The sequence below is a fragment of the Schistocerca nitens genome, chromosome 6 (genome assembly GCF_023898315.1).
Source record: "Schistocerca nitens isolate TAMUIC-IGC-003100 chromosome 6, iqSchNite1.1, whole genome shotgun sequence".
Lineage (NCBI taxonomy): Eukaryota > Metazoa > Arthropoda > Insecta > Orthoptera > Acrididae > Schistocerca > Schistocerca nitens.
The window spans coordinates 522,787,920-522,809,224 of NC_064619.1; the positions used below are offsets into that span (position 1 = coordinate 522,787,920).

The 21,305-nt window shown below is 43.6% G+C and overlaps 1 protein-coding gene across 1 annotated transcript in view; it reads left to right on the plus strand.

Annotated features, from left to right (window-relative positions):
- The window catches only part of LOC126262319 (follistatin), an 809,720-nt gene that overhangs the window by 588,618 nt on the left and 199,797 nt on the right, over positions 1 to 21,305 (plus strand). Inside the window, exon 2 of the mRNA XM_049958873.1 lies at positions 8,769 to 8,957. Within this exon, the coding sequence (XP_049814830.1) occupies positions 8,769 to 8,957 (189 nt within the window). The remainder of the gene's footprint in view (positions 1 to 8,768; positions 8,958 to 21,305) is intronic.

Sequence of the window (21,305 nt, forward strand, 5' to 3'; positions counted from 1 at the left end):
CATTTCCGTGAAAGAAAAACACCTGACTACGCTATATTTTTTTTTTCCTTTCTCTGAGAGCTAGTGGACGGTAGGGGGTGGCGGTGTGGTCTTGTCCCGGATATGGACGCCATTGCGTCAAACCTTTCCCATATATCGCTGTTTTAGCCTCTGTTGGTTACAAATTGCCACACAGTGAAATGGCTTCGGCTGAAATCATAATGACAACATTGACTCATACTCCACTCATTAAAACTAACGATGGTTGGGAGAGCGCTGTGCTGATCACATGCCCCTCCATATCCACTACGGGCTGTAACAGCTACGGGATGAGGGCGACACGGTTATCGGTTGGTACCTGTTCGGACGGAGTTTTGTTTTGCATTACTCATACACATTCTAAATAAAGTTTCGCCAAGAGCGTGGAAACTCCAGTAATACAGTGTTGTTGTTGAAACTTCCTGGCAGATTAAAGCCATGTGTCGCACCGGCACTCCAACCTGGGACCTATGAAATTTATAGATGAGAAGTGATACTGCCACGAGTGAAGATGTGAGGGCGGGACGTGAGTCGTGATTGGGTAGTTCAGTTGGTAGGGCCGGTGAAAGGCAAAGGTCCCACGTCGGAGCCCAGTCCGGTACGCAGTTTTAATGTGGCAGGGCGTTTCAGATCAGTTCGTGAACTGCAATGCAAAGTGCCGGCCGAAGTGGCCGTGCGGTTAAAGGCGCTGCAGTCTGGAACCGCAAGACCGCTACGGTCGCAGGTTCGAATCCTGCCTCGGGCATGGATGTTTGTGATGTCCTTAGGTTAGTTAGGTTTAACTAGTTCTAAGTTCTAGGGGACTAATGACCTCAGCAGTTGAGTCCCATAGTGCTCAGAGCCATTTGAACCATTTTTTTGCAATGCAAAGTGAACCTTCAGACTAGAGACTATTGTTGTTTACAAATCTTTAACATATTGCAGCGTGTCAGCAACTGTGAAATGTACAGCAAATAAACAATTTTTTTTCAGCCTTCAGTTGCAAGGTAATTTTACTCGTTTACCTAGGTTTCGATTCCAGTAATGGAATCTTCTTCAGAACCTATAAATTAAACCACATACGGACATATATTACTCACTAAAATGCATTATCTGTCTAATGATTGAATATTAAAGAAATTGTGATACTTACAAAAAATTAAATTATTTTGTGAGCCAAACACTGGCCATGTCACAGATTAAAAATTGAAACAAATAAGATGCATAATCATAAGATTATGTCAGTCAAAATTAAAACCATTAAGGCGAACGTAGACGGAGCTACGCCGGCCAGAAATCAGGAACACACGAAAGCGGCTCGAAAAATAGGCGTTGTGAGCAGTTACGCGGCGAGGCTCGGCCGCGGCCAAGCGCATGCGCGAGCACAAGCGCAGGGGCGAGAGACAAACTGTCTCAAAATTACTTAGAGCAAATATACATATCAACAAAATGTGACAAAGCCGTCCTACAATTGGACAAACCTATCTATTGGTATGGCAACATTAAATAATTTACCTGAGAAACTACAAAGCCGAGGTATAATTTTTTTTTTTTTAAATATTATAGTAAGAGGGCGTAGCCCCGCTACAGTAACTAAATTAGTGTCAAAACCATGCGTGCTAAGCATAAAATGTCTTTAACATAAAAACGCCTTAGCAAGTATGTGTCATTACCAAGCATAAAACGAAATGCAAAGACACACATGTGCAATCGCATTATAATAAAGGGACAAAGCAGATAGGGAAACAGCATCGGCCATTCGAGGCGGACTGTTGGTCAACTCCACTGGAGTAAAGGTTGAAATCCTTCGAAATAACTTCTATTTTTTAATTGCAGCTGATCATTAAGTAAGTTGTCTCTATCAATACTAAGATGTTTAAAAATTTGCAATTCTTCGAGGGTGTCTAGCCTACATCCCTTTACTTCATTATGCAAAAGCTCTGCGTCTTTTAAAGGCTTGGGAGCATGCGCCTTTTGGACCAGATGTTCAGCAAATGTAGATCCTCGAGTTCCATCACCGCTTTTTGTCGGCAGATGCTCTTTAAACCTAACAGACAGGGCCCTTCCTGTCTGGCCAATGTAATAAGAAGGACATTCAGCACACGTGATTTTATACACACCTGACAGCGATGATTTATCATTACCTTTATCCAGGGAATGAACCAAGTTCTTTTTGAGGTTGTTGGTGGTAGAGTATGAAACTTTACACCCTAGGTTTTTTAATAAACGACCTACCTTATAGGATATGTTACCTATAAAGGGAACTGATATGTATTTTGTTGGCTGGTGTTGATTGTGAGTATCTGAACTGGAAAGGGTGGTAGTCTTCTTTCGTGTTTTTTTATTAAACAACTGTCTCACTATACTGGGATTATATCCATTATTCTGAGCGATGTTTTCGAGGACTTTTAATTCGTTCTGTAAGTTGACTGGCGACAGTGGAATGGAAAGAGCTCGATGGATTCTCGAGTGAAAAAAGGCCATTTTTTGGGCCTGAGGATGGGTGGAATCAGCTGGGATGATGATGTCAGAATAGGTAGCTTTCCGAAAAATTTTAAAGTCTATTTTGTTGCCAATAATGAATGTCCTTCTTATTACATTGGCCAGACAGGAAGGGCCCTGTCTGTTAGGTTTAAAGAGCATCTGCCGACAAAAAGCGGTGATGGAACTCGAGGATCTACATTTGCTGAACATCTGGTCCAAAAGGCGCATGCTCCCAAGCCTTTAAAAGACGCAGAGCTTTTGCATAATGAAGTAAAGGGATGTAGGCTAGACACCCTCGAAGAATTGCAAATTTTTAAACATCTTAGTATTGATAGAGACAACTTACTTAATGATCAGCTGCAATTAAAAAATAGAAGTTATTTCGAAGGATTTCAACCTTTACTCCAGTGGAGTTGACCAACAGTCCGCCTCGAATGGCCGATGCTGTTTCCCTATCTGCTTTGTCCCTTTATTATAATGCGATTGCACATGTGTGTCTTTGCATTTCGTTTTATGCTTGGTAATGACACATACTTGCTAAGGCGTTTTTATGTTAAAGACATTTTATGCTTAGCACGCATGGTTTTGACACTAATTTAGTTACTGTAGCGGGGCTACGCCCTCTTACTATAATATTTAAAAAAAAAAAAAATTATACCTCGGCTTTGTAGTTTCTCAGGTAAATTATTTAATGTTGCCATACCAATAGATAGGTTTGTCCAATTGTAGGACGGCTTTGTCACATTTTGTTGATATGTATATTTGCTCTAAGTAATTTTGAGACAGTTTGTCTCTCGCCCCTGCGCTTGTGCTCGCGCATGCGCTTGGCCGCGGCCGAGCCTCGCCGCGTAACTGCTCACAACGCCTATTTTTCGAGCCGCTTTCGTGTGTTCCTGATTTCTGGCCGGCGTAGCTCCGTCTACGTTCGCCTTAATGGTTTTAATTTTGACTGACATAATCTTATGATTATGCATCTTATTTGTTTCAATTTTTAATCTGTGACATGGCCAGTGTTTGGCTCACAAAATAATTTAATTTTTTGTAAGTATCACAATTTCTTTAATATTCAATCATTAGACAGATAATGCATTTTAGTGAGTAATATATGTCCGTATGTGGTTTAATTTATAGGTTCTGAAGAAGATTCCATTACTGGAATCGAAACCTAGGTAAACGAGTAAAATTACCTTGCAACTGAAGGCTGAAAAAAAATTGTTTATTTGCTGACTATTGTTGTGTCGTTCAATCCAAAGACGGGTTCGAACCAGTTCTCCATGCTAGTCTGTCCTGTGCAAGCCTTCTCATCTCTGTATAACTGCTGCGAGATGCAAGTGCACTTCTCCTGCTTACTATAGTCAAACTTTGGTCGCCCAATTGTGCCAAAAAAATTTTTCTCTCCATTCAGTAGGCCATGTGTTATACGATCTACCCTGCTATTCTGTAGCATTCTTGTGCAGCACCGCATTTCAAAAGCTTCTGTTGTCGCTTTTATTACTACGAGTACTTCTTCTGTACAGTTTACATCCTTTCTACTTCGGTCTTCGTCAGTTATTTTGCTGCCCAGTAGATTCCATTACCTTCTTTTACTTGTCTTGATGACGATAAACTATTTTAAGGCATTATGCATCCCGTTCAACAAACCTTCCCCAAGTCCTTTGCCATCTCTAACGGAATTACATTGTCGTCGACAAGTCGCAAAGTTTTATTTCGTCTCCATTTACTTTAAATCTCTTCCCTTGGTTTCCTTTACAGACTGAACAACATCGGTGATAGGTTATAAACCTGTCTCCGTTCACCACTGCTTCCCTTTCATGTCTTTTGACTCTTGTGAATGCCGAATGCTTTCTGGACAAGTAGTGTATAACAATTCGCTCCCTGTATTTTATCCCTGCGACCTCCAGAACTTGAAGAGTGTACTCCTTTCAACATTTTAAAAAGTTTTCTGTAAGTCTATAGATGCTATAAACGTAGGTTTGGCTTTCGCCAGTCTATCTTCTAAGATAAGACGTAACGGCAGCATGGGCACACGTGTACCTACGTTTCTCCAGAACTCAAACGCTCTTCCCTGAGATCGACTTCTACCCCTTTCTTCCACTAGTTTGTAAATAATTCGTGTCAGTATTTTGTAACCAAGACTTATTAAACTGTGCTAAAATATTAGCTAATAATATCAGCTATACGACTAGCTAAAACTAACATATCTAACAAGTAATACTGAAAAGAAATTAAGATTAGTTATTGCGGTTAGAAGCAAGTCCTATCTCCGCTAGTCCGTTACCAATCTGATTCCAGAGGAAGAATGCATATATCCTCGAACGTGCTCACGGACAGAGCACATGAGGTCTGCCAGGATAGCACACTGATGAGAATCGACACCCAGCAGCAGGGCAACCCTTTCGCTCGGTGCTTGCTTTTTATGCTTACTTCTTATCCTTTTCTTAATAAATATCCAGTTTTCATAGGTCGTACGTGTGTCGTCTTTAATAGCTGCTACTATTTCTCTATCATTAAATATAATTCGATTTCAATTTTGATGGTTCGCATCTCTTCACTGATTTCCCGGTGTGATTTTGCACCACACACCCCCGTCGTAGTGACTGATCTCCACTTTGTGACGCGCTTACGCAATGGCGACGTTAGTCCTGACCTCCTTGGGAGATTTCTTAGAACAACTGCGCTTGTTGGCCAGTCTACTGAAAACCAGCCTCTGCATCCCGGTGTTAAATATTTTAATCTTATAAATATTCTTCACCGTTACACCGAGAGCAGTTAACGAGAAGAATCGAATTTTGGCTGACTGATATTCTTTAGGGAGAAAGGTCCGAAACTTGTTGCAACATTACAGTGGAAAACTGAAGACAGTTTTAGTACAATGTACACAAAAGAAAGCATTCAACGTAACCTACGCAATTTTCACTAGCCTGTGGTATCACCGCTGCAGCCGACAAACTCTTTTCAGAAGATTATTCTCATTGATACGAAAGGCACATTAAAATAAATAGGTCTCCTCCCTTTCTCTTTCTCTCTCTCTTTCTTTCATTCTCTGTCAGTTACACACTTACTCACTTACTCACTTTCACTCTTTCCCCCTCCTGGCGATATGTTTTGCTCTCTTTATTCCGTGCTTGACCGGAGCCTATTCCTGTCACTAATCGGCAATTTAAGGCTAGAGGGAAAGTTATGAATTACGTATATTGTAATGTTGTTGCTTTATTTTGCTATGTAAGCGGTGCTGATATTCAAGACCATAAAAGTGGGTTAAAAGCTGTGAGCTACCTGAGGAAGTTAACCTTGCATTACTGACAAGGGAACCTCCCCATCGCACCCCCCTCAGATTTAGTTATAAGTTGGCACAGTGGACAGGCCTTGAAAAACTGAACATAGATCAATCGAGTAAACAGGAAGAAGTTGTGTGGAACTATGAAAAAAATAAGCAAAATATACAAACTGAGTAGTCCATGCGCAAGATAGGCAACATCAAGGACAAACGTAAGCATGGGTGCGCAGTGGTCCCGTGGAAAGCGTGAGCAGCTGCGGGGCGAGAGGTCCTTGGTTCAAATCTTCCCTCGAGCGAAAAGTTTATTTTTTTATTTTCAGACAATTATCAAAGTTCAGGCACTCACACATAATCAACTTCGCTCTCCAAAATTTCAGGACATGTTCAGATTTGCTTGGACATATGTAGTATTTGACGGTCTACACACGGAAAAATTTGAAAAGATTTAAAACATGTTTTGACAGAGCACAGGGAAAACTGCGACTGTGAAACTGTTGCATTCATTTGTTGCAGTTTATGTGACAAACTCTTATGTTTTCATCACTTTTTTGGGAGTGGTTATCACATCCACAAGAAAACCTAAATCGGGCATGATAGAAGAATCTTTTTACACATTCGCCAAGTGTTCAAGTTAGGTGGGTCGACAACATATTCCTGTCATGTGACGCACATGCCGTCACCAGTGTCGTATAGAATATATCAGACGTGTTTTCCTGTGGAGGAATCGGTTGACCTATGACCTTGCGATCAAATGTTTTCGGTTCCCATTGGAGAGGCACGTCCTTTCGTCTACTAATCGCACGGTTTTGCGGTGCGGTCGCAAAACACAGACACTAAACTTATTACAGTGAACAGAGACGTCAATGAACGAACAGACAGACCGAGGTAAGACTTGAACCAAGGACCTCTCGTTTCACAGCTGCTCACGCTAACCACGGGACCACGGCGCTCCTGAGCTCTCAACCTCCTTGATATTGCCTATGTTCGCATGGACTACTCAGTTTGTATATTTTGCTTATTTTTTTAAAGTTCAACACAACTTCTTCCTGTTTTCTCGATTGATCTGTGTTCAGTTTTTAAGGCCTATCCACTAGGCCAACTTATAACTAAATCTGAGGGGGGTGCGATAGGGAGGTTCCCTTGTGAGCAACTGTTTCACCAGGTATCCAGTCTAGCTTACCAAATTCCCAACAAGACTAACATTAATTATAATCTTTTAATATTCATCTTACGATAACCGGTGATATATATATAAAAACACAATTTACATAAAAAGAAATAAATCAGTTTATATTTGGACATTTATTTTAACATTGATCATTGAAATTTCAGCATATTAAACTTGATTCATAACTAAACTGGTGCCTTATTTAGGATTGTGAAAATGTGAGTTTGTAATCTTACAGAACACATCAAATATGGAGCCAAGACTGGGAGACTGCATACAACACTGCATTCATAAAATAACACACGAAGAACGTTGAAACATATGCAAGAGGAAATTAACCACTACCAACCGATTCAATTTTCACCCAAAGAAGTTACGTTCGTAACGCAATCCTGTCCGTCATGTAATTACCACACACTGGTATACTAAATTCATACTAACTCTCTGTGAAATCTTCCCGAAAAGAATAGCTGAGGGCTACTTTGATGATTACACCACATGCTTCACTTGGTCAACTTGGTTTACACAAAGAGTGTAACTCCACAATAATTTTGATAATTAAAATAAATTAGATCGAAAAGCAATTTACAAAAGAAAAACCTCGAACAGGTTACTAACGTCTTATTATTAACCTGATGGGTCAAACAACTGTATAAGCACGTGGTACTGGTCTCACAAAGTACACCCCACGTGGGTTGAACATAAAGAAAAGTTGCTATATTGAAAAATATTGTCAAGACGAGACGTTATAATCTCACGCACATGCGCATTTAAGATTGATGATCTTAGTTAGAGTTACTGATCAACACGTGGTTCCACTTTACTCACAAAGTAGTGACAAAGCAACTACTGGAAGATATTCTGAACTGTACACTCGAATCACACTGCGTTGCAATTTAAGATAACATTAGATATTTTAGAGCTAAACCTGAAATAAAGGTGATTCAATTTTCAGTTAGGCTGAACTTAAGAAATCCATTGTCCTGCGGACTTAGCAGACACGCGCTTAGCCGGAGATCTTACCACTTCAGACGCTCTCCGCGGACAGATTGACCTGCTGGGCTCCTACCGAGCGTGCTTCACCAATACAAACGGAAGTGACCAGAGAGGCAGCTCCCTATACCAACATGACAAGGGACGGACAGGACCATACTAAGAATAGAAACCTCTTTGCTTCTAGAAAGCGTAGCTACTTGTTCCGACGTTGGTCCTACTGTTCTCTAGCAGACAGGCTTGTCTGCTACCATCAAGCATGCAACTAGAAATACATTTGCTCATTCATTCTTTCACACAGAAGGGAAGGGGGATGACAGTATCTTAATACAGTATATAAAAGAAAGCGGATGTAGGTTCCGTATGAGACTGTGTGACATGAATTACATATAAACTGTGTTTATAGTGTAGTAGTGTGACAGATCGTTCTTGTTTATGTGTAAAAGTAACACGTTTCACTGCTCAGTCTCCTCCCAGATAGTCAGAAACACCACAGTAAATTTAGAAGAGGAATTTATGACGTAAATGACAACAGATTTAAGGAATTAACATGAAAAGAATCCAACAGGGACCTTTCAATATGTCGCTCTGTTTCTCATCGCGTTTTAATTGGTCGCCCGTTATTTAACTGAGGCGTAAATTGGGAACAAGACCGTCACTTACGTGGAGGAATGTGGGAAACTGATGTTTTCTGGGCCGTCGCTTTGCTTGCTTCTGCGGTATGCTTAAGAGTTAGATTTTGGATGACCTGCACAATCGAATGGACATTTAGCTGAGTAACAGCAGCAGCTAGCAGTAGCAGAAAAGAAATCGATGGCTGACACAGGGGACGGCGCGGCGTTGTTTCAGGAGGGAACTGCTGGTCGCTGCGAGTGCGCAACGGCCGCTGCACCGACCTGCTGAGTCAGAAGGTGTCCAAGGAGGAGTGCTGCACGTCGTCGAGCGTGGCGACCGCCTGGAGCGAGGAGGACCTGGACGCCGGCACGCTCTTCTTCTGGAGGGTCCTCGGAGGGGGCGTGCCTTGCACCGCCTGCAAGGGTGAGCCGCTGTACACTTGCGATCTGTCGCGTTTTTTGTTTCCACTTATCACGATATTTTGGTGACCAACCCAGTCTCCTTCTTCAAGTGTTGCATGCGATTATGTGTACTCGCTGCCTGGACTCCAACTTGACTGAGCTGTTGCGCCGCTATTTATAGCCGAGTTCGACTGCTTACGAATGCGTTCTGGAGGAATTGGTACTCAGACTGGCAAGTCAAGCGTGCTTTGCTGCCAAATTCAAAATGGACCTGAAATGTAGATTAAGACTGAGAATGAAATAGAAAAGTCAAGAATTGCTTATCTGCTTTTTGTTGGTCTAATCTGCAGAAAGATCGGTAGACTCTTACGGAAACATGACATCCAGTGTACAGGGTGGTCCAAAAGTCGGTTAAGCACCGTCTTCAGGCCACGAGTGGCCTACCGAGACCATCCGACCGCCGTGTCATCCTCAGAGGAGGATGCGGATAGGAGGGGCGTGGGGTCAGCACACCGCTCTCCCGGTTGTTATGTTGGTATTCTTGACCGAAGCCGCTACTATTCGGTCGAGTAGCTCCTCAATTGGCATCGCGAGGCTGGGTGCACCCCGAAACAATGGCAACAGCGCATGGCCGCTGGGTGGTCACCCATCCAAGTACCGACCACGCCCAACAACGCTTAACGTCAGTGATCGCCAAAAGTCTGTTAACATTTGAAAATTCACTGATTCGTGGAATAATGTAGGTACAGAGGTCAAAACTGACATATGTGTCTGACATGACATGAGCTTTGGCCGGCAGATGGCACTGGACACAATCACGTATAAAATGAGATGTAGTAAGAGAGGGAGTCATATCATCCCTAGCCTGACTGATGAAGACCAGCTGGAAGGTATGGCATTTATGCAGGATGGCGATCCATCCATATAGCTACAATCGTAAAAGATCTCTTGCGCGCGTCGTTTGGTGAGGATCGCGTGCTGAGACGCCACGCCCTTCAGCCTTCACCTCCCAGGTACGCAGACCTCAGTCAGTACAATTATTGGTTGTGGTATTACCTGAAGTCGCAAGTCTACCACGATTGTCCGACCTCATTAGAAATGCTAAAAGACAACATCCGAGTGCAATTTCATACCATACCTGCTGATATGCCGTACAGTGCTGTCCACAACATTGTCGCCGGCCGCGGTGGTCTAGCGGTTCTGGCGCTGCAGTCCGGAACCGCGGGACTGCTACGGTCGCAGGTTCGAATCCTGCCTCGGGCATGGGTGTGTGTGATGTCCTTAGGTTAGTTAGGTTTAAGTAGTTCTAAGTTCTAGGGGACTTATGACCTAAGATGTTGAGTCCCATAGTGCTCAGAGCCATTTGAACCATTTGAACAACATTGTCCCTTGATCACAGGTATTGTTGACGAATGACGGCCGTCATATTGAGCACTTGTTATAGAAACATCGTCTTTGCTAAAAAATTGTTATGTTTATTGCTGATCTTTTTTCATGTGAAGCGCCAACTGTTGGTCGTTTTGTGCACTGTTCTTTGGTTTCAATAAGCCCTATTGTCATTTCAGGCATTTGTCTCAATTTTGAACTCTCTAAGTACATTATTCCGTGAAGTATTTAATTTTGAAATGTTAATGGACTTTTGGGTCGCATTGTATTTCGCTCCCTTCAACAAAGGTAAAACATCATCTTTGTAATGTTAAAGAAGGTCTCCGAAAGCCGAGTGTGTACTGCGTGTCTCGTCTTACGTGGGGCAGACTACTGGAACAGTCGAGAAGAGGTGCGAGCAACATGAACGACACACGCAACTGAAACAACCAAGTGAACCAGTTGTCGCCGAACTATACTTAAGAGTGCAGTCCGAAAATACGACGAAACCAGGATAGCGATGCTATCACCAAGTTTCAAGGATAGCGTAAAAAGGAGGCTATTGAAATAAAGATGTTGGAAAAGCTAACAAACCAGTACAGAATTTTCAGTTTAAGAAAGGCTTGGGGTCCGGCACTAAATCTATTAAAATCTCGCCAGCCATTTCGTTCGTAAGAGCTGCAAAACGCGAAGAGAGTTAGTATTTCACGCAAAACATTGGGGGCTCTGCAAAACAAATGAGCATGGGCCCCGGGAGCCAAACTCAGTTGTAACAATACTTCAGTCTGATTGGAGTCCAGTCAACGAGAACACACAACAACACAGTTCGAGCACGTGAAGAAGATGACTGTCTCGGTCGTCGAATTATCTGAACTACTACATTAACCAATCACCCCGAAACTACATCACGTCCTCGATTTTTTTATTTGTTTGCGAGAGTCAAGGTCGTCACGAACATTACGCGTATCGTTGAAACTGATAATTCGTGTGTATTGTTGTTCGTGGCCTGGATGCTACCGTCTTGGTAAATTGTTAGAACAGAATGTCTTTCAGACTATCACTGTGACCACTCAGTGTGGTTTTCATCATAGAATCGTTGATGGTCAGACATTCTTACCGTAACATAGGTTAGTGACAGTACTAGTGTCAAAACGCTCTCATGAAAATCTTAAATCCACACGAACGTTAATACGAGCTATTTAATGTTATGAAGCCAAGTGGGCATTTAACAGCGTTGTCAACAGAAAGTTTCATGAGTAAATGAACATGTTTTTTACAAAAACCCTCTCGTATTGAATTAAACGAATTTGCACTAGTATGTTGATACGTTAGAGTACACTTGCTAAGATAACTGGGGTAAGCAACGAAACGATTTACGATGAAACTGGAGGCGAAGTGTTTCTTGTATCAAAGCACTCAGTAGACAACTGGAATCAACCACTGGAAGTTTGTTGCTACATCCTTGCTCATCCTGTAATGACCCCCGATACATTACTTGCTTCTGAAACAATTCTTTATATAAATACAGTCACGGATTGCAGAAGTTTCTTGATCAGGTAATTGATTTCGGTCAACAATGACCAAATTCAGACCTAAAAATAATAAATGTACAAAGGTAGCTTGATATACGAGAGCTATTCAGAAAGCAATGTCCGATCGGGCGCGAAATAGAAGCCACAGTGAAAATCCGACAAAGTTTTGCACACATGCATTGGGCAGTGTTTCCAGTATGCCCGCCGATCGCATCACGTCGTTTTTTTAGTTCTCAGGGTGCAGAAAACACGTAAATATGTCTAGGAAGTAGTGTCTTCTGCCAGGTATGAGAGCCGAAGATTTCGCCTTATGTCGTGCAGCCCACGAAACATAACTGTCATGCGTTTCCTTCTTCATGAAAATTGTCGGCCGCACTCTGCAGGGACAATGAAGATGCTTCTGCGGCGTTTACGATGGCAAGTGTTTGATCACCCACAGTACAGCCCGTAACTGACGCCCCCTCAGTTTCATTTCTGCTCGGAAGAACCGCTGGCTATGACGACAACGTATTGCCATAGACAACAAGCTGTAGACCAGCTTAGAGAATTCGCAGAAAGCACAGCTGGCTGCCTTTTATGACGAAGGTACTGGAGAGTAGGTACAACGCTACCACAGGTGTCTAAATCGGAGCGGTGACTGTACAGAAGTAGCTGGAAGGTGTTGCTAACTGTTGCAAATAAAACAATTTTCATTTTCACAGTGGTTTCCATTTCGCGACCGATCGTACCTTACTTTCCGAATAACCCTAGTACAATTTTTCCCAGTTACATAAAATACAGAATCAGAACTCATTATAAGCAAACATGACAGCACTTTCGTGCCCGAGTAAATACAGTATACTACATAATATCGTTGTGTATAGATGGTACAATCACATTAAACAGTCATAGAAGCTTCGTCACAAAATCACATTTTTTTTAGGAAATTGGCTTCTATTTTTGACGAATATTACCTCCTGTAGCAAAGTGTGTTAATTTTTTTTATACACCTTGAGTGGCCTGTCAGTATAACCTGCATGTTAAGCGAAACAGTTTTGTCTTGAGTGGTTCTCCCAGACGTTAATGATTCTGGAGAAATGTCGTCTTCTTCAGGTGCCTCGTTTTCGATCTGAGTCTTCCAGTGCTTTCTCAGACTCCTCTGAGAGTATCGCTACCTTATCTACATACACTTCCTCTTTTTTTCTGCAATGTTGCCATCGAGTGAACAATGTTGTAAGAAGTATTCGATCCATTTGGCGACATCGCGATGGTAGGCGAAGGAAACCGCGTAACTTCATTTTGTTAAATTTTACGGGAGAAGCGAAAACGGTTTCATAAAAAATAATATAAAGCGATACTGATAAAGTTGCTACATGTGTAACCATGTAGGGTGTTCGGGAATTCCCGTTCCAGATTTCTAGAAGCTGTAGAGGGGTTCAAATGGCTCTAAGCTCTATGGGTCTTAACATCCGAGGTGGTCCCCTAGGCTTAGAACTACTTAAACCTAACTAACCTAAAGACATCACACACATCCATGCCCGAGGCAGGATTCGAACCTGCAACCGTAGCAGCAGCGCGGTTCCGGACTGAGGCGTCTACAACCGCTCTGCTACAGCGGCCGCCTTGAAGAGGGGAGTGAGTAGAGAAGATATTGAATAGAATCCCTTGTGCAGAAACGTACTGTTTCCGTAGTACAACCGTTTGAAAGTATCTTAGTAACGCGACAGTTTTACAGGTGTACGCGTTAACAGGTTCTATTTAACGTTATGCAGTAGGGCCTTTTCCAGTTCGGATGCGCGGCGTCTCCTTGTAGCACACCACGGTCACACGTGCTGACGATAAAGTTACACTGTCTCGAAGCTGTTGCGTAATTGTGGTGAAAAGGGTATGCAATGAAGTCGGACGTTGTGGAGAGCGATATCGATAAAGGCGACGAGCAGCTCTTCCGATACCGTGAGCTTCGCCATTCAGGAGGATCATGTCGGCGTATTCTGCAAACGTGTAGTCAACCTTGTTTCTCTAGCGCTCACAGATGCTTGAATGAGTCTCGAACCAGGTCAGAGAGGTAGAATACACGTCAAATGACATCAGCCGATCCGACAGAACCAACCCACCCCCCCACCCCCCCTCATCAATACCACCCTGTTGCACACCTACCTAGAAAACATGTTGCCGAACGGCTGTAGCACGAAAATGATACGTTTCCATACAAGGATTTGGATGGGAAATGGGTGTGAAATCTTGTGGGACTTAACTGCCAGCCGGCTGGAGTGGCCGAGCGGTTCTAGGCGCTACAGTCTGTAGCCGAGCGACCGCTACGGTCGCAGGTTAGAATCCTTCCTCGGGCATGGATGTGTGCGATGTCCTTAGGTTAGTTAGGTTTAATTAGTTCTAAGTTCTAGGCGACTGATGACCTCAGAAGTTAAGTCGCATAGTGCTCAGAGCCATTTGAACCATTTTTGAACTTAACTCCCGAGGCCATCAGTCCCTAACCTTACACACTACTTAACTTAAATTATCCTAAGGGCGAAAACATACCCATGCCCGAGGGAGGACTCGAACCTCCGCCGGGACCAGCCGCAGAGCCCATGACTGCAGCGCCTTAGACCGCTCAGCTAATCCCGTGTGGCTACGAGGATCCCTGTTCAAAATTTTACGTAATCACTGCCGCCTACAAGTCCTAGAAGTCTGTATAGTGTAATTACGATTAGAGAAATCACGCGCTTCCAAATGTCTCTGATAATGGAGTTACTGGTAACTGCAATTACGAGGTTTTCAGAGACAGATGGAGTTATGAGGGTTTCACTGCCTTCGATCGAGTCTGTCGTGGAGCGTTTGCGTTTGTCAGCGCAGCGACTGGAGCGCGGCGGCTGGCGTGGGATAGGTGCTACGTGCCAGTCGCACACGTTTCCGCGTCAGGCGGTGTTCTCGGAAAGGCCTGGCACGGCGCGCTCGCTGCGCGTGACAGTCGCGAGCGGGCCGCGTCACCCGCAGGTGGCCTGCGGCGGCGGCGGCGGCCCAGTTACTGCCGCGTCTGCGGCTCCCACGTGCTCGCCGCGCCGCGCCTCTCACAAAGAGATCGGCCGCAGGTGCGCCCGCGGGGTGTCGGATTCTGTGGCCGGGGCGTGGGAACGCCTCAGCGTAAACAGCCGCCGCGCCGCCTCTTTCGAAATCCGCCAAACACCTGCGTCTCGGCTCGCTCTAGGTCACCTTCAGCGCGCTGGCGCTCTGCTATTGCCGTCTTTCCATTGAACCGCGGGAGGTGACCCGCGGACAGAGCTCTGTCCAGGCAACCTTCGGCATGAATGCAGTTGCCCAAGCATTCTGGTGTCGCAGTTGTACGAGGAACGTTCAATAACTAATGCAACACAATTTTTTTCTGAAAGCAGATTCGTTTTATTCAGGATTCCTATACACCATATTATTCCCCTCTCTTTTGGCTACAAAGCCCTATATTTCATCATAATCTCCGTCCAATGTGACGGCCTTATGCCACCTCACTGGGAGCGCCTGTATGCCCGTCTACTGGTCGATGTCGGAGCCATCGTCTTGCTGCATCAATAGCCTCCACATTATCCACGTACTGTTGTGGGCCAAACACATGGAAGTCGGAAGGTGCGAGATTCACGCTGTAGGGTAGTCAGGAAGAACAAACCAATGCAGTTTTGTGAGCTCCTCTAGGGTGCGCAGACTTGTGTGAGGCGTAGCTTTGTCATGGAGAAGGCATTTAAGTGGCGACGAACACGCTGAAGTTCTTTCTTCAATTTCCTGAGGGTGTCTTCAGAGCTGATCGTTGCACCGTGAGGGAAGACATCAAGCAGAATAACCCCTTCAGAGTCCCAGTCGATTTCTTCGGAGGAGAGGTGGTGTGACGTCACTCCGTGGATTGCTGTTTTGTTTCCGGCTCGAAGTGATGAACCCATGTTTCAAAAAAAAATTGTCACGATCAGCCCCGTAAAGCGCAATAAATTTCGTGCAGATGGCCATTCGTTGCTCTTTACAGTCCTCTGCTAGCCGGTGAGCAACACAGGGGGCACACACATTTGAGTACGCCAACTGGTGGACGAGTGTGTCAGCACTACTCACAGAGACGTCCAGCTGTGCAGAGATGTGCTCCATTGTAACCTGTCGATCGCCGCACGGGATTAGCCGAGCGGTCTAGGTCGCAGCAGTCATGGACCGTGCGGCTGCTTCCGGCGGAGGTTGGAGTCCTCCCTCGGGCAGGGGTGTGTGTGTTTGTCCTTAGGATAATTTAGGTTAAGTAGTGTGTAAGCTTAGGGACTGATGACCTTAACAGTTAAGTCGCATAAGATTTCACACACATTTGAACATTTTTACCTGTCGATCACGCCGAATGAGAGTATTCGCCCGCTCTAACATTGCAGGAATCAAAGCTGTGTCCGGTCGGCTGGCACCTAGTAATTTGGATAGGTTTGCGCGACCATGTTGCGATGATTACAAACGCCTCGCCCAATAACTCACCATCCTATTCTTCTCTTCCGTGTCTCCGCAGACAGTCTGCAAGCACTTACGCGATTCTCTCGTTTCCTGCCAAACGAAACTCAATGACAGCTCCCTGCCTGGAAGGCAACTCCTTTGCAGATTCTACCGCGTGATCAGAAACAGTATACATTTGAAAACTGAATAAATCACGGAATAATGTAGATGTACAAATTGACACACATGCTTGGAATGACATGGGGTTTTATTAGAACCAAAAAAATGCAAAAGTTCTGATCAGAATAGCAATAGTTAGCATAACAAAGTAAGACAAAGCAAAGATGATGTTCTTTACAGGAAATGCTCAATATGTCCACCATCATTCCTCAACAATAGCTGTAGTCGAGAAATAATGTTGTGAACTGCACTGTAAAGCATGTCCGGAGTTATGGTGAGGCATTGGCGTCGGATGTTGTCTTTCGGCATCCCTAGAGATGTCGGTCGATCACGATACACTTACGACTTCAGGTAACCCCAAAGCCAATAATCGCACGGACTGAGGTCTGGGGACCTGGGAGGCCAAGCATGACGATTGTCATGCGCAGTCACTGACGTTTTGCTGTCCAGCGCCATCTGTCGGACATTTTGTGAACTTTGTTTTTTTCGGTTCTAATAAAACCCCATGTCATTCCAAGCATGTGTGTCAATTTTTACCTCTCTATCTACATTATTCCGTGATTTATTCAGTTTTCAAATTTATACTGACTTTTTGATCACCCTGTATTTTCAAGGAAACGTATAGCACCGGCACCTATCGGAACTTCGTGAAACTATAGGAGTTGAAGTGATACTATTCCACTGTGTCCCACAGCAAATTCCGCATTTTTTGCACAGAAACTGGCCGAGAGTAAAAAAAAAAAAAAAAAGCGTTGCATTACTTATTGAACGCCCCTCCAATAATTATCTCCCTGTCTTCCTATTCCAGATTTCGCTTAAGACAGTTTCACACTAGACTACTTATTTAATCAAGTGCCAAGTGACTTGTTTACTAAACCAGTGTAGATAACATTGTTTCATCAAGCAAAGAATAAATGACTTCCTTGTTGCGTCTATGTGCTCGTCCTCTTCGCTACTGGGGAGGGAGGAAGGGGGAGGGGGGAGGGGGGAGGGCTAGAGCCACTGCAAGATGGAGCTTTCCTTCGGCGTGGAAGTAGTAAGTAGGTCTTTCAGTAATCCAACCATATGTGTTGTGGTCAAGGCCCGATAGGCTGGCTCAAGTACTTGTCACTTTCCCTGGACAGCAAGTGTTTTCTAGCACACATTGCAAAGAAATTTCTTGCAGGAAGCAGGATTTTCCAGAGAGTCTCTATTGCATCTATATCTACAGCTGCACTGATATGACAGGAGTCATGGGATAGCGATGTGCACATATACAAAAGTATCACGTACACAAAGTATAAAAGGGCAGTGCATTGACGGAGCTGTCTTTTGTACTCAGTTGATTCATATGAGGTTTTCGACGTGATTTTGGCCGCGCGACGGGAATTAACTCAATTTGAACGCAGAATGGTAGATCGAACTAGAAGCATCGGACGTTCCATTTCGGAAATCGCTAGGAAATTCAATTTTCCGAGATCCACGGTGTCAAGAGCGTGCCAAGAACACCAAATGTCAGTCATTACTTCGCACCACGGACAACGCAGTGGCCGAAGGCCTTCACTTAACGACTGAGAGCAGCGGTATCATTGCGTGAAACAACTACAAAAACCAATGTCGGACGTACAACGAGCGCATTCCTTAGGACAGTGCGGCGAAATTTGGCGTTATTGGGCTGTGGCAGCAGACGACCGACGCGAGTGCCTTTGCTAAGAGTACGATATCGCCTATAGGGCGTCTTCTGGGCTCACGACGATATCGTTCGGAATGCGAGTGATAATCTCATTCTGGAAACATCCCCCAGGCTGTGGCTAAGCCATGTCTCCGCAATATCCTTTCTTTCAGGAGTGCTAGTTCTGCATGGTTCGCAGGAGAGCTTCTGTAAAGTTTGGAAGGTAGGAGACGAGATACTGGCAGATGTAAAGCTGTGAGTACCGGGCGTGAGTCATGCTTCGGTAGCTCAGATGGTAGAGCACTTGCTCGCGAAAGGCAAAGGTCCCGAGTTCGAGTCTCGGTCGGGCACACAGTTTTAATCTGCCAGGAAGTTTCATAAGTTTGTTGATTCGAAAAGACCGTATGGGGCCTGAAGATGGCAAAATGAATTGACGAAACTGGTTGCGTTCGAAATAAAACAAAATATCTTAAAGTGTATGGCTGTTGGTAAAGTTTATTGAATTGAAAAGTATTGCAGGTAGTCCACATGCACCAGCGACCTCCCGACAGTTGTCAGCCGCTCTAGTGGACGAATGGAATGACTTACTAGCAGAACTTCTTTGCCAACCTTGTGGCCAATATGGGAGCATGTTGCCGTCCGTGGGAATCAGATATCCTATTAAGAACCACGTCCCGATGTCTTTAATTTCCTGGGGATAATCACAAATCGCGGTGATCTCAGTGCCATTATTATCTTTGATTAAAAGTGTCGTTTCTGTTCGTCTAGTTGCGTATTTCTTTCAGTCACTTTCTGCACTATATTATAGCAGTTATTTCTGTGTACGGTCCAAATTCCATCGAGCTATGTCACTTGGCAGTGACACATCATGCGAAAGTTTCTTTCGTCCTTAATTTTTGCACACCGGTGCATTTTCCGCAATATTTCGTTAAAACTGTCGCTTTCGCAATGTTCGTCGCGCTATAGTTTAAACGAAATTTACCTGTCTCCAGTCATAGCAAACCGGAGATAAGTGGAGAAACGTCCATTAAAGCTTAAAGGCCGAGCCTACCCAAGATATTTCAAAATAATTCGTCCATACTGAATTTAATCCTATCTGATCACGTACCCCAGTAAATGTTTTCATATTAAACTTTGAACTTCGTATGTGCACCCGACAGTATGCATCATTCCTCTGGCTTTGTAACCAATACCAGCTCGGAATTCTGTGCTTGTTCCGAGCATGCGCAGTCAAACTTCTTCATAAAGATTTTTACTTAAGCCGCTGAATGAAACTGAATGCAAGTGAACCTGCTTAAACTGCTGAGTGAAACTGAACGCACTGTATCATTGCCTGTCTTCATCATTTCGACACTGACCCACAATATTCTAGCACAACGCAATCTGACTGCTCAAAAAATTGATAACCTGACTTCAAATAATTAATACAAAAGAATGGCCCTGAATAAGAAGAAATCCTAACAGTAATCCATACATATCATAAGTCACTTACCTCGTAGAAAATCTTCATTTAACGAACTACTGCAATGCAGCAAACACCAATAAAGCCAGCTAAATAAAAGATTTTAGCTACTGTAGGCTCTAACTACTAATAGGCATGTGGCTAGCAAAGGAAAGATTTTGTTGCAGAGCAAACAATGTATTTAGCAGATTTTACCTTAATCAAGTGACAACCAATTCAAAAAAATCATATAATCATCAGTAGTAAATATCCATGACGGATACACATTCAGACCGTCCGCTCGCGCTAATGCTGCAAACCTCCAAACTGCTAATTATTAACCTCTAACATCCATCACTGCTGACTTCTCACTTCCAACTTCCATCACTACTGGCTGTTCAACTCTAACTGCGTTCGACCAGCCACAGAGAGCCTCTTACAGTGTGCTCACAGCGCTGTCAGAGTTATTAATGCAGAGCACTACATAGCGCTGCCAACATACAAACACATAAACAACTCACAGCAGTAAGCCCGTTTCTTTTACGTGGCGGACGGCGGTTTCTACAGCGTGGATAGGGTTTTTAAAAGCTGGCATTTGATTTGTTTCTACTTCTCGCCAACAGATGGATAAACGCCTAAGTGTAATGACATGTCTTTCAGCAGTTCCCTAACAGATAGCGCTGTTTCGCATCGTCTAGCACGCCAGTAGCAAGACGAGCAGAATGAGAAACCATTAACTCTTCATTTAAGTGTTTATTCAAAACACAAATAACAAGAAGACATTCATAATTCACAGACAATAAATGGGAATGCGTCATTGGATGTTGTTGCAAGATGACAGGAAATAGTTGATGTATGTTCATTGTCCTTCAGATTAACATTTAGTAGCCTTACTTATTTCAAACTTTGGTAGTTCTGTAGCGTGTCTGTAGGTTTTCAAATCAACGGTATTAGACGTCCTTTTGGAGAAACCCCCAACATGAATTTGCTAGCAAAAATGTAGTAAATAGTGGTAGTGATTAACTAAATCAGTGAAGTATATTTTGGTATGCCCTGTCACGTGTGAGGTGTCATCGCCAATCTGTCTTGATAATGTGTTCTTGAAAGGAAAACTATGAGTTGTCTAATATTTAAATCATTATGTTGTAAAGCACGGTATTCTGACTATCTGAACCCCCCCCCCCCCCCCAGGAAGCGTTTATTTCATCACAAGACCCAGTGAATTTTTTAATTGAAAACCCTGCGTTCTTCTCTCGTCTTTCTTCGGAAGATAAACTCCTGGTGAAAGAACGAAAGCCGAAGTCAAGTCTGTCTATTAAAAAATCTTATGGAGAATTTTTACGACGTTTCCAATCTCAATGATACAATTCAAATACATGGCTAAGTGGCAGCGTTGTAAGGGACAATGTTTTTTTGCTTTTACTGTGTAGTATTTGGCATGGGTGATGACAGTTTTGAATAGCGTAAGCGGGGAGTAGGCCAAGAGAATCTTCAAAATTTCCTTTCCTAAACTAAAAAGCAACTTTTAAATACAAACAGCTAGGCACAGTAATAATTGACCAAGCCCTTTCAAAAACAACACTCTTGCAACTTCGCAACACAACGAGAAGGTTGATCGAAGCAGAATATAATGAAGAGACTTATTTGGACAGACTGTTTTTTTATATGTCAAGAGTTAGCTATTCGAAGTCATGACGAACCTGAGGTAAGGAAATTATTTAGAACTTTTGGATTTCTTCTCAGAAGAAGAACAATACATGAAACATTGTTTAGCATCCGATGGAG